The 13,440-nt window shown below is 32.4% G+C and overlaps 1 protein-coding gene across 1 annotated transcript in view; it reads left to right on the top strand.

Moving 5' to 3' along the window:
• Positions 1-13,440, top strand: part of KHDRBS2 (KH RNA binding domain containing, signal transduction associated 2) — a 943,011-nt gene that overhangs the window by 601,290 nt on the left and 328,281 nt on the right. Inside the window, exon 5 of the mRNA XM_074237285.1 lies at positions 2,916-3,043. Coding sequence (XP_074093386.1) covers positions 2,916-3,043 — 128 coding nt within the window. The remainder of the gene's footprint in view (positions 1-2,915; positions 3,044-13,440) is intronic.

The raw sequence follows: 13,440 nt of genomic DNA, 5'->3' as shown, positions 1-13,440 counted from the left end.
AAAACTAGAAATTAATTCAGACAACACTTCATTTTCATTGTAATGGAGCAATGTTCAACCATATCTCTATTATTAAATCTTCCTTGGGAACAGTATAAGGAGAAATATTGTCTTCTATGAACAATTGTAAAAAACTTATTTTGCATCTTGAATATAACCCAGGCTACTTAAAAAAACTGACATTTAGGTGTGTAGACAAAAGAAATATTTTATTCACATTGCATATATTTCTAAAGTAATTTCTCTTACTTTCAAATTCCATTTTTGTTTGTTTTTGCTCTTGTTAATTCCATAAATAAGCATTAGTTATTATTTTGTGGATTTATTTTGGTATCTTACTAATTGCATGAATCTGTTAATTCAATGGGATTTTCTAAGTGGAAAGGAATGTCTTATATCTGCAAATGTATTATTTTAATTTTCTTATTTTCTAGTATATTCTGGGATTTCCAGAACTATATACAAAAACTGGGGGAAAAGAGAATCTTGGTTTATCCACCTTGGTGCTACAAAAAAAATTCAGTATTTATTGCAAAAAATGCTAGTTCTTAATATTATATCATATTTATTTAATTTACATATAAAATCATAGAATTTTGCTTATCCTAGAGAAGGAATATTCCAACCCTGGTTTTTAGAGTTTTTAAGATGAGTATTTTATTCTGAAAAAAATATTTTTCTGTAACTATTGAAATTATCATATTTTTGCTATTTTGTTGTTTTTATGTTTGATTATACTGTTTTCTAAAGACTGAAGCAGTCTTGCATCCCTGGTATGAATCAAAGCTTACACGAGAACAGAGCAGTTGGTTTACAGATAGAAAGATCCTAAGAGGACATCTACTGTAACCTTTTCGTTTTATAAGTTAAGAAACTGTTATCAAGAGAAATAGAATAACTTCCACTTGGATCAAATGCCATGTAAGTTTCAGGATAAGGAACTAGTCAGGGAAATAAATTAACTATATTTTTTCTTATAAATTTGAATCGGTTTTCATGCACCTTGGGAAAAGGGAATTTTATTTGAAGAAGTTTTCTATCAAGATTTTTTTCCACTTATCCTTTTGACCTTTTCCTTATTTGATCCAAAACTTTTATAAATGTTTTGGGATAAAAATAATCCATTTTATCTTCTCTGATCTTTTCTAGTCCTTCCTATCCATAGATCTATTAAATAATTTTTCCTTCTTTTTCTTTGTTTATGATGAGACTTTTAATATTTAGATCATCTACCTATTTGAAACTTACCTTTCTATAAGGTATGAGGTATCACTTAAATCATTAATATCTTCCATACTAATATCCAATTTCCCATAAGTTTTTTTTAATAGAGCAAGTCTTTTTCCCAATAGCTGGAGTCTTTATGTATACTGAATACTAGGCTGCAAGATTTTTTTTGCTTCTGTAAAACTGTTTTTTATTAAAACTGTTTCTGGAAGAAAAATTAAGAAATTTGGTGACAAAACTCAGTTTTGAATTCCTTTATCATAAGAAGAAAGACAGTTGTTAATATTTACATAAGGGTGCTTATTTGCTCTCTGTGTAAACATAACAGGTGCCTTAACATTTTCATACTAAAACACACACACACACACACACACACACACACACACACACACAATGCCTTTCCAAATATAAAATTCATTGATTTAGATCTAGAGGGATCTTAGAAACCTGTAAGTCAAATGTACCTCCATTTTACAGATGAGAAAATTGAGGCAAAGTGACTAAAGCAGCAAAAATGGTAGCTTTGAGCTCAAGATTTGAACTCAAGATTTTGAGGCCTTAAATCTAACCTTGTACATATCATTTTGCCTCTAAACTGTTCTGAAATCAAAAATGAATATTCTAATGCTAAAATTATGTTTTCTGAAATTAGCAAAACAGCAAATCTGTAATTATCAAGAGTAACACTAATATTGTCCAGGCAGAGTTTTATATTTGTGGCTTTCTTTAATGAATAAAAGTAACTCAAACATTACATGAATGAATCTACTGATTATGCTAGTCTACAAATTTCCTAAAAACCAAGACATTAAGTACACTAAATATATGGTGAACAAGCCTATTTCTATTATATAGCATTAATAATTTCTCCTGTTTCTTAAACTTCTTTAGTTAATAAGATTTATAATAAAGACAGAGCAATCAGTACTTTACACTGGGGCACCAAAATTGAGAGCATTCAAAAACAAAAACAAAAACAAAGTGTTAATTTAAAATTTTCTATAATTTTAGCATATAACATTGTCTGTTGCATAGTCAGCAATTAATAAATGCTTATTTATTTGAAATGCTTGTTGTTATTTTAGAATTTGTTGTGTTTTCCCTTTGCAATCACTTTGGATAGAAGAGGAAATAATTAGTAAGAAAAATTAAATTATGTCTGCATTTGGCTGTATCATAACATATCCTAAAGTTTCAAAAAAATCTCAAATTTTTCAATTTTTTTCAAATTTAGTATTTTTCTTTTCATTTTAAAAATTTGTACTCTTAAGTAAAGTTTATTGTTGGAGTTATATATTAATTAGTTTGATGGATAAAATATTCATGATTCAATAAATATCTTCATTAATTAAATATAAAATCATTTCAGTACATTTCCTAATATGTACTTTTCTTTGCTTGCTGGCTATGTGACCATGGTTGAATGACTTCTTTCAGTCTCAGTTTCTTCGAATATAAAATGAGTTTTAATATTAACTATTAACTAGTTAATATTTATTATTTAAATGAAGAAATCCAGAATTGAGCCCAAATTCAGTATTCTGATCACTATTGCACACCACACAAAATTATTATCACTGTAAAACATTATAGGGAAAAAAAGGTTAGGAAATGTACAAATTATTTCTGCTTCACAACTCTAAGATCTTCCCATCAAAAATAATTATTTTGGGTTTTCTTTCTTCTAGGATTATAATGATGAAATTCGCCAAGAACAATTGCGTGAGTTATCTTATTTGAATGGCTCAGAGGACTCAAGTCGTGGAAGAGGTATTAGAGGAAGAGGAATTCGAGTACCCCCTACAGCTCCCTCAAGGTACATTTCTTCATTCTGCAATCAAAACTGAATTTAGACTGACACAAACCCATTATGTGATTCTGGATATTTTTATGAGACAGTACATTTCATTCAATGGTGTAGATCACAAAGAAGTAACCTGCATTAGGAAAGCAAATTTTCTGACCTAGGACTTCCTGTATAAATGAAACATAAATCCAGTCTGAACCTGTCTATCTGTACATGCAGAGATGTTTCAGTCTGTTTCAGGTTTGAACTTCTCAATGAGAGCTAGCAAAAAAAGTTCAGAAGTCATTTATAATTCTTCTACCAGGCAGACTATTTTTCATCTCCAAAGATTCCACATCATATGAAGGAGTGAAAAAAATATAGTCATAAAAGGGGAAGTCACCTAATATTTACTTAGATTTGTGACCTTGGGCAAGTTACTTAACCCCATTGCCTGATAAAAACAAAATTAAAAAAAAAAGAAAAAAAAAGGGTCAGCTAGTTGACACAGTGGATAAAGGACTGAGTTTGGAATCAGGAAGGCAAATCTTTAAGAGTTCAAATATAACCTTCAGGTACTTACTATCTGTATTACTAACTGTAATAATTACACTTTTAAGTTCCTACTATGAACCTGAAGCTTCAAAAGGCATTACAGAATCAAAACCAAATAGGAAATTATATCTGCCTTCAAGGACTCACCATTCATAATATGCAAGATACTGTGTTAAGAGCTTTAGAAATATTTCATTTGATCCTCACAACAACCCTGTAATTATAAATTCTGCTACAATCCCCATTTTATAGTTGAGGTAACTGAGACAGACAAAGGCTAAGGGCCTTGCACAGATCATATAGCTAGTAAGTATCTGAGACCAGATTCAAATTTAGATCTTATTGAGTCAAGACCTAGTACTCTAGCCACTCTACCACATAGTCAGCTAATATCATCAGTGGAAGTATGAGAAAAAAAATTCTTGCTATACCATGCCTTATCATTCCAGGAATGTCTTACAGTAAAAATGTGGTCATGGGAAGAATATTGAATTTGCTTGTATCTTAAAATGCTACTGAATCAGTGTAGATTTAATACATATATTGACAGAAGCAGGGTCAGAAAGCCAGAAGAAATGCTGTTTTCACATATTGGTAGCATATGGTGCAGTGGATAAGCACTGCCCTAGAGTCAGGAGGACTTCAGTTCAAATTCAACCTCAGGCACTTGATAGTTGAAGCTGTGTGATCTTAGGTAAGTCACTCAACCCCATTGCCTCACCAAGAAAAGAATGAAATTCAGATATATTTTGCATTGTAAATTTATCAGCAATCAAGTAGATAATATTAATATTATATTTCTGTGCTTGGGAAAGTATCAGGGTATTCAGGGAAAGCTAATACCTCAGTTGTTAAGATTGTCAGGGTCTTTTCATGACTTTCTACCCAATTCTTACCCATAACTCAAAGAAACTAAAGCATATTCAGAAGCCAAACCTTAATTAACCATTTTAACAGAAGTGCTAAACCATTTTAACAGATGTGCTAAACCAACTTGAGGGATACCAAAGAAAATTATATTATTCAGTGAAGGTGTGCCTACCTCAAACATGTGAAGACTACCCATGATGAAGTGGGTGGTAGATGAAAATAATTTGTTCCAATGGCCACGAAGGGAGATTGAAGCAGGCATTGTGGAGTATGTGGAATTTGAATAGATATTGAAGATGCCAAGGTCATCCATAGCATCCTGGGCCATTTCAGCATTTTTGTCTTTGGTCTTATCATTAGACTAATGATATTGATTCCAATGACTTAGGAAGAGGGTGTGAGGCCTATAATTTAATGCAGTTTTTTATCACTTAAGTGCAATATAGACAAGAATCAAAAGAAATCATGCATATATCATTTTACAAAGCAGCAGATGTGGATACACTGGGAACTGTAATAATTACACTGAACACAGGTGATCCAGACCATACAGTCATCTTCTCACTGAACTGAAGCAACAGTGGAATTTTGCAACCCCCTGAGTATCTGATCAGACCTGCCCTATAAAATTATCTGCTTTACCTAACCTAAACCTACTCTGAAATTGAAACACACACACACAGAAAAAAAGAAGAAAAACATTTTGCAACAAGAATTCTACTCACATGGAATGTTCTCATGTTTATACACAACACAAAATAGAGTAAAACTGAAACACAAGCAACTATTGTTGCAAGAGAACTCAACAGGTATAGCATGCAAACAGTGAGTGAAAAAAGATTGGTAAATGAAAGTCAGTTTACAGAAGTCAGATCTGGAAACGTTCTTTTCTAGAATGACTCCAGTGATGGATTGCTCAGTGAAGAGGTCCTAGGTTTTGAAGCTAATAAACGAGCTTTTATGTCTCCCAAAGAGAGCGTATGACAGGCTCATGACAATGCATTTATTACTTGCAGAAAAGCACCATACCACCCCCATCAGTATACATGCTTCCACCATGATGAAACTTGATGAGGTCAAAGAAAAATTTATGAAGACCTGGAAACCCTCTTCATCAATGTGCCAAAAGAGGACAAACTTGTAATTCTGGGTAGCTTTAATGCCAGAGTAGGCACAAACTATCTGACATGGCAGGGAGACCTTGAGACGAATGAAGTCAGAAATAGTGACATCAATAATTGCTTACAACTGAATACTTGGGACATTCATTTACTAATAGCAATATAACTTCATGATGTTTTTGAAGTTAAGGAGTGGGCAACTTTCAGAAATTTGTTATACAGCACTGCATTTACTCTTCTAGGTCAGGACACTTACAAACAACTGTACTGGTTTGGCAAATATTATGGGGGGAAATCCAGAAGCAATTAATAACTCATAGCAAATACTGGCATTTAATTGCCTATGTCATTGGAAGGAGAAGAGACTGAGAGTATGTGAGAATAACAAAGGTGATGGGAGGGCAATGTGCTAGACCAATCAAAGGTTTAACCATTTTGATCTAAATATTTTCATTCAACAAAAGGAGTGACTCTAAGACAAGAGGACTACCAGAAGACTCATTAGCAATTGATTAAAGACTTCTTCCTGAGTGAACGATTTGAGGATGAGTTGGAAGAAAATCTAAGCCAACACACAAAAGTGGAACAGGAAAGGAGTGGGCAACTTTCAGATATTTGGTAAACAGCACTGAATTTACTAATCTGAGCCAGGACACTTACAAACTTCTGTTTTGGGTTGCCAAAATTGATGGGGGGAATTCAGAAGCAACTAAATGAAAAATGAGCACTCCAGAGGTTTACTGGTGGAATAGTTTCTCTGTCTCTAAAAAGTCTACATCAAAAACAAAGTGAAAATTAAGCTTCAAAATACGTAGGATTCTTGGCTCAAATGGCAAATTAAATTCAGTTTTATATTGATAATAATAATGCAAAGCACATTTATGATGTACTAAAAATGATTAATAGGCCAAAGATCTATGGTGCTTCTCAACTACTCAGTACTGATGGAGCCACATTAGTAATAAACTCATGATCCTGGAAACATCCTCAAAATACCATCATCAACAATGCTGAAGCCACTGACCATATGCTGTCAATTTCTCTCTAACTGAACTTCCAAAAGAAAGAGAGGTTTTGAATATCATTCGGCTCCTCTTGTGTGGAATTGTGCCTGTTGGTGATTTTATTCCAGCTGAGCTTTCCAAGGTAAGAGGCCCACTGCTTATAGAAAGGTAATTGAAATCTGGGAGATATCACAAGAGAAGATTATCCTTATGGGACTGAAAGATGCCTCCATTTACCGTCTCTATAATAGAAAAGGAAATTGCTTGTCTAGTCAAAATGACAAGGGATGTCTCTCTCTTAGTCATCGCTGGCAAAATTCAGGCCAGAGTCCTCCTTAACAGGACATTTTTTTTAACCTAGAAAATGGTCATCTATCCAAGAGCCAGTGTGACTTAGAAAGGTCCCAGAAACAGTCAATATGGTATTTGCTACCTGACAACTCCAGAAAAAATGCCGGGAGCAGAAAGTCTATACATGGTTTTTTACCAAGGCCTTTGATACTGTCAGTTATGAGGGCTTTCAGAAGATTATGGCAAAATGTAGTTACATAGAAAAGTTGTGCACCAGTTCAAAGACAGTGTGCTTGCATAGACTTTGAATAATAGATGATGCTCTTATACTTTCCCAGATATCAGTGTAGTGAAGCAGGAATGTATGCTTTCTCCCATGCCTTTTAACATGATATTTGCAGTGATGTGGTCTTCAACCGAGATAACAAGGATCAAGATTACCTATCACTCTGAAAGTAAATTAACTTGAAAAGGTTATACACCAAGACAAAAATAGAGCAGGAGTTGGTGAATTATTTTTTATTCACAAATTATTGTGCACTCGGTGAACTTTCTGAATATGGGTCAATTTTCTGACACATGCTGATTTTAGACTGACAATGTCAAGAAAACAGAAGTTCTCCACCAGCTAGCATTGCACCATCTATACTTAGATCATCATTTATAAGAAACAGAAATATTTTGAATGTTGTGGATAAGTTTACTTACCTTGGCATTATACTTTTCAGGGTTGTCTACATAAATTATGAGGCTTTTACATGCATTGTCAGAGCTGCTTCTGTGTTTAGAAGGCTACAAAGGAAGTGCGATGAGATATTAGGCAGTCTATAAAACTGAGGTCTTACAGAGTCATTGTGGTGACCTCATTGTTGTATTCCTGTGAAACATGAACTAGTGCCATGCCATGAAATTGAATCACTTCCATTTAAATTGTCTTAGGAAGATTCTGAAGATCACCCAACAAGATAAGATATTGGACACTGAAGTTCTTTCTTGGGCTGAATCGCCAAACTTTCAAACTCTACCTCAGAGGGTGCAATTCTAATGGGTTGGCCACATAGCTTAAATGTCAAATGTATGTTTGCCTAAAACAGTATTTTAAAGGTAATTCACCTCATTCACATGGAAGTGAAAAGCAGAAATACAAGGATACTCTCAAGATATCTCTGAAAAGTTTTGGAATTGATTGTGAGTCATAGGAAACACCCGCATCAAAGAAGGTGCTGTGCTCTGTGAGCAATGAAGAATTGCAATAACTGAAAAGAAACATATCATACATAAATTTAGAGATATCTCCACTCCCAATGTTCATATGAACTATTTTGTGTCTGACATGGTAGAATTTTCTGAGTGCCTATTGGTTTGATCAACCAGTCAGGCACAACATACATTGACCCTGAAAAAAAGCTGTCATTTTTGGTGCTGAAGCATGAATTACAACAAGCAATAGTGTTTAGATAGTGGAATATCTTGGTGTCAAGTATGATTTGAGGGATTGTGATTCTATTGAATCTATTGATTCTACTGAAGATTTTCAACAGAAATCATTAGTTTCAGTCATTACTATATGCCATTTTAATGACTAAACTTGGTCATGAAGAACAGATATGTGGTATAAGATATAAAGTTCTTAATTCTTTGCAGAGATACTCAACTAGAGATGTGGAACAATGTATGATCTATCAGACCTGGCTAATGTGCTAGTTTTTGCTTATTTATTTTATTATGTAAGGTGGTTCTCTGAGCTGAAGAAAATGTGAGATAAGAAAATGAAGACAATGTAAAAATAAAAGTTGTCATTCCCTCTTCTCCAAAGAACATGAGCACTTAACACAGAGAGAAGAGCTTAGGAGCATCTAAGTATGCAGTTTTACTGTGACTCTGGTTACTTCAACATTTATTAAATGTCTACCTCTGTGCAGTTCCTGATTTCAAGGAGTTTACAATCTAATGGAGAGAAGACAAAATTCAAGAGGAAGCTGAATTTTCAGAGGGTAATAGGGAAGAGAGGATAGTGGAGATGTAGGACAGAAAAGTAGTGCATCCTGGTGAGAAATGGAGTGCTTTCATTGAGCTCTCTCAAGATGGAGTTTTGTATTTCATGACCCAATCCTCCAATCAGAGAGGCAGACCATAATGAAGAGGTAAAGTTTGGAGGCTAATGAGATTTTAAGGTTATCCAACTAGAGCTTCCCAAGGCATGGTGGAGAAGTCAGTTAGAGAAGTCTCATAGTATTGTAGTCAGGTGAAAAATGGGGAAATCATATGAAGTCATATGAATAACTGTTAAAATTGGAGAGACACAAAATCCTAGTAATTTAGGTAGGGGAATAGATCAAGCTACTATGTTTTATATTGGCTTTATATGGGGGGGTAACTTCAGAGAAAACCTTTGTCCTGAGTTTCTGTTTCTGTACTTTAATGCTTAGAAATAGACATTGAATTTTTTCTAATGTCCTTTCCTGGTTCACTGAAAATGTTAAATCAGCATATGAATGCTTATTAATACATTATTTATGTTCTTTAATGTAAATAGCAACTACAGATTGGAATGAATTGCAAAATTACTTTGAAATGAGTAAATTTATTTTCTCTCTGAATCTGACATGTCTAAAGATTAGTGAGCAATATCTCATTTAGCTTTCATTTTAAAGTATTTTCCTGAAAAACAATTTATTTTAATGTGATCTTTGTTTGCTTGTTTGTCACATAATTGTATGACATCTACACATCTGCCAACAAGAAAAGAATCTGAAATTAAATATTTTGATGAAAGTTTCATTAAGGAAAAGAAAAACAAAATATTAATACTTTACCACAATTAACTTATACTGATCCAGGGTTCTCTAAAATTTCATATTATCTATTTTCCAAGTTAATTTTCAGCACTTATGTGAGGAGTAGTTTTGCAGGAAGTCCACGCCTCTAAATCCTATAAAATGAAATATGTTCTACCACATGTGTATTAGAATGTATTTTGTTCTTCCCTGGTGATGGTACCATACTATGCTTTTTTATAAGCTTATGTTTTCTTATAACAAATATATCTTGGAAATTAATATTAGAACATCACTTTCAAGACTTCTGGTGCCAAGATGGAAGAGTGAGTAACCCTCTGAAATCCTCTCAATTTCCCCCCACAGGCAAGAGAGAACCTATTTCCATAGCAAGTCAGCATCAGTACCCCCAACCTGGAGTAGATCAGCAAGAAGACTTCTCCTCTGGGGCCTGTTAGCAGAGAGATCCTATTTCCATAGCCATTCAGCAGCACAGTCATCCCTGGAGCAGACCAGAAATAAGATCCCTCCTCTAGGGATCAGAAAGACTGTTAAAACAACCAAGAAGAAAAGTCCCATTCTGGGGCAGACCAGCAACTAACCCCACATTCAAAACAGATAAACTCTGAAACACAGTGAAAACCAGCAGTAAGACCTTGAGCCTAATCACAAAAAACTTGGGATAGTGAAGAACCAAAGCCCAACTCTCACATAAAAACATTATCACAAAAAAAGACAAAAAAAAATGAGTGTAAAACAAGCCAAAAAAAAAGTAATTTGACTATAGAAAGTGAGTATAGTAACAAGGAGGATCAAGGCATAAACTTGGAAGAGGATAATAGTGTCAAAATGGTTGCATGATATTAAAAAAATGGGCATCAAAAACATTCCTGAAGAGTTTATAAAGAATTTTTAAAAGCAAATTGGTAGTGCTATCTGTGCGGTGGGGGTGCGGGGAGGGAAGCAAGATTGGGAGAAAATTGTAAAACTCAAATAATATCTTTAATAAAAAACAACAACAACAACAACAACAACAACAACAAAGCAAATTGGGGAAGGAAAAGAAAACCCAGGAAAGGAAATGAGAGTAATACAAGAGAATCATGAAAAATGAGGAAATACCACAGGAAAAGATATAGGAAACTTCACTAAGGAAAATAATGCTAAAAATTTTAAATTGTCCAAATGGAAAAGGAAATACAGAAGTTCCCTGAAGAAAATAATTCCTTAAAAATTTGAATTGAGCAATTAGAAGTTAATTATGCCATAAAACATCAAGATTTGGTTTTAAAAAAGCAAAAAAGTTAAAGAAAATAGAAGAAAATGTGAAAATTCTTATTGGAAAAATAACTGACCTAGAAAATACATCCAGGAGAGATAATATAAAAATTAATGGATCACCTGAAAACTGATGTAAAGAAAAGAAAAAAAAAGAAAGTCTAAACTACATTTTTCAATTAATTATCAAGGAAAACTGCCCTGATATATTAGAACCAGAGAAATTGAAAGAATCTATCACTTCCTGAAAGACATCCCAAAATGAAAACTCCTAAGAAAAACATAACCAAATTCCAAAACTGAAAAATCAAAAAGAAGGTACTACTAGAACACCAACAAAACAATTAAAACTTAGAAGACCTAGAGTTAGGATTATTCAGTAAGAGAGGGATATAAACAAGGGAAAATAGCTTGGAAAGAAATGGAGAGTTAGTTATCAAAACTGTAAATGGGAATGGGAGCTTACCCATTAAATAGAAAGAGATAGAAGAATGGAATAAAAACCAGAATCCTACAATATATTGTTTATAAGAAACACAGTTGAAATAGAGTAATACATACAGGATAAAGGTTACTATACTTTAGGTGAAGTAAAGAAAGCAGGTATAGAATTAATTATCTAAGACAAAATAAAAGCAAAAATAAATCGAATTAAAAGAAATAAGAAAGGAAATTATATTTTGCTGAAAGTTATCATAGACAATAAAGTCATATTAGTATTGAGCATATATGCAACAAATAGCATCTAAATTTTTGAAGGAGAAGCTGAGTGAGTTATAAGAGGAAATAGATAATAAAACTGTAATAGTGGAGGACCTCAACTTTCCCCTCTCAGAACTAAATAAATTTAAACAAGCAAAAAAAAAAGAGAGAGAAGAAGGTGAAAAAAATTCTGGAAAAGTCAGATGTAATAGATGTTTAAAGAAAATTGAATGGGGTTAGAAAGAAATATACCTTTTTCTCAGTACATGGCAGTTCCACAAAAACCTATCATATATCATGAGACAAAAAACTCACAACTAAAAAGAGAATAGCACAAGTATATTTCTTCATGTAAGATCATAATGTAATAAAAATCACATTCAATGTTGGACCATAGAGATATTAAAAATTAACTAAAAATTAGTCTAATCATATAAAAATGAGTGGGCCAAAGAACAAATCACAGAAACAATTTATAATTTCACTAAGAAAATGACAACAATGAGAAAATATGCCAAAATTTTGGGGTTGCAGTTACAGTAATAGATAGAAACTTGCATCTCTAATTACTTACATCAATAAAATGGAGACAACACATATAAATGAATTGAAAATATAGCTAAAAATTCTAGGGAAAAGAATAAATTAAAAATTCCCTATTAAACACCTGATCGGAAATCCTGAAAAATCAAAAAAGAAATTGATAAAGTTGAAAATAAGGAAACTATTGAACTAACAAATTAGACATTGGTTTTATGGTAAAAATAGATAAATCATTGATTAATTTAATTAAAAAGGAAAGAAAACTAAATTACCTGTGTCAAAAATGAAAATAATGAAGAGGAAATTAAGACAATTGTTAGGAGCTATTTTAACCAAAAAATTTGGCAATATAAATAAATGACTATTTACAAGAATATAAATTATCCAGATAAAAAGAAGAAAAAGTAAAATATTTAAATAATTGACTCTTAGAAAAAGAAACTGAACAAACTATCAATGAACTAAAAAAAAAAATCCTTATGACCAAATGGATTCACACCTGAAATCCCCAAAACCTTTAAGAGTATTTAATCCTAATACTATATTAATTATTTGTAAAATAGGTGAAGAAAGCATCCTACAAAATTATTTTTATTACACAAATATGTTGCTGATACCTAAACCAGGAAGACCCAACACAAAGAAAATTAAAAGACTGATTTTCCTAATGAATATTGATGCAAAAAATATTGAACAAAATACTAGCAAGGCCATTATAAGAATATAGCACAAGGAATATACACTATGATTTTATAGATTTTACACCAGAGAGTGGAGGAATGGTTCAATATTAAGAATATTATAAACAGAATTGATTATGCTAATAACAAAACCAACAGAAATCATATGATTATCTCAATAGATGCAAAGAAAGTCTTTGACAAAATGCAACCATTCCCATCAAAAACATTAGAAAGCATAGAAATAAATGAACCTTACCTTAAAATGATAAGCTATATTTATCTAAAATAATCAATAAACATTATCTATAATAGTGGTAAGCTAACATCCTGTCCAATTCAATCAGAGGTGAAGCAAGGGTATTCCTTATCATCTCTATTATTTAATATTGCATTAGAAATATTGGCTATAGTAATAAGAAAAGTTTTTTAAAAATAATAGACTGAGCAATAAGGAAATAAAACTAACTTTTTCAGTTATGAAATATATTATATTTTATGATGTTATACTTAGAAAATCCTAGATAATCAATTAAAAAACTACTCGAAATCATATACAGCTTTAGAAAAGTTGCAGTATAAAAAATAAATCTAACTAAAGCATCA

The sequence above is a fragment of the Macrotis lagotis genome, chromosome 5 (genome assembly GCF_037893015.1).
Source record: "Macrotis lagotis isolate mMagLag1 chromosome 5, bilby.v1.9.chrom.fasta, whole genome shotgun sequence".
NCBI lineage: Eukaryota > Metazoa > Chordata > Mammalia > Peramelemorphia > Peramelidae > Macrotis > Macrotis lagotis.
The sequence above is the reverse complement of the archived record's forward strand: the minus strand, read 5'-3'. Positions and strand labels throughout refer to the sequence as shown.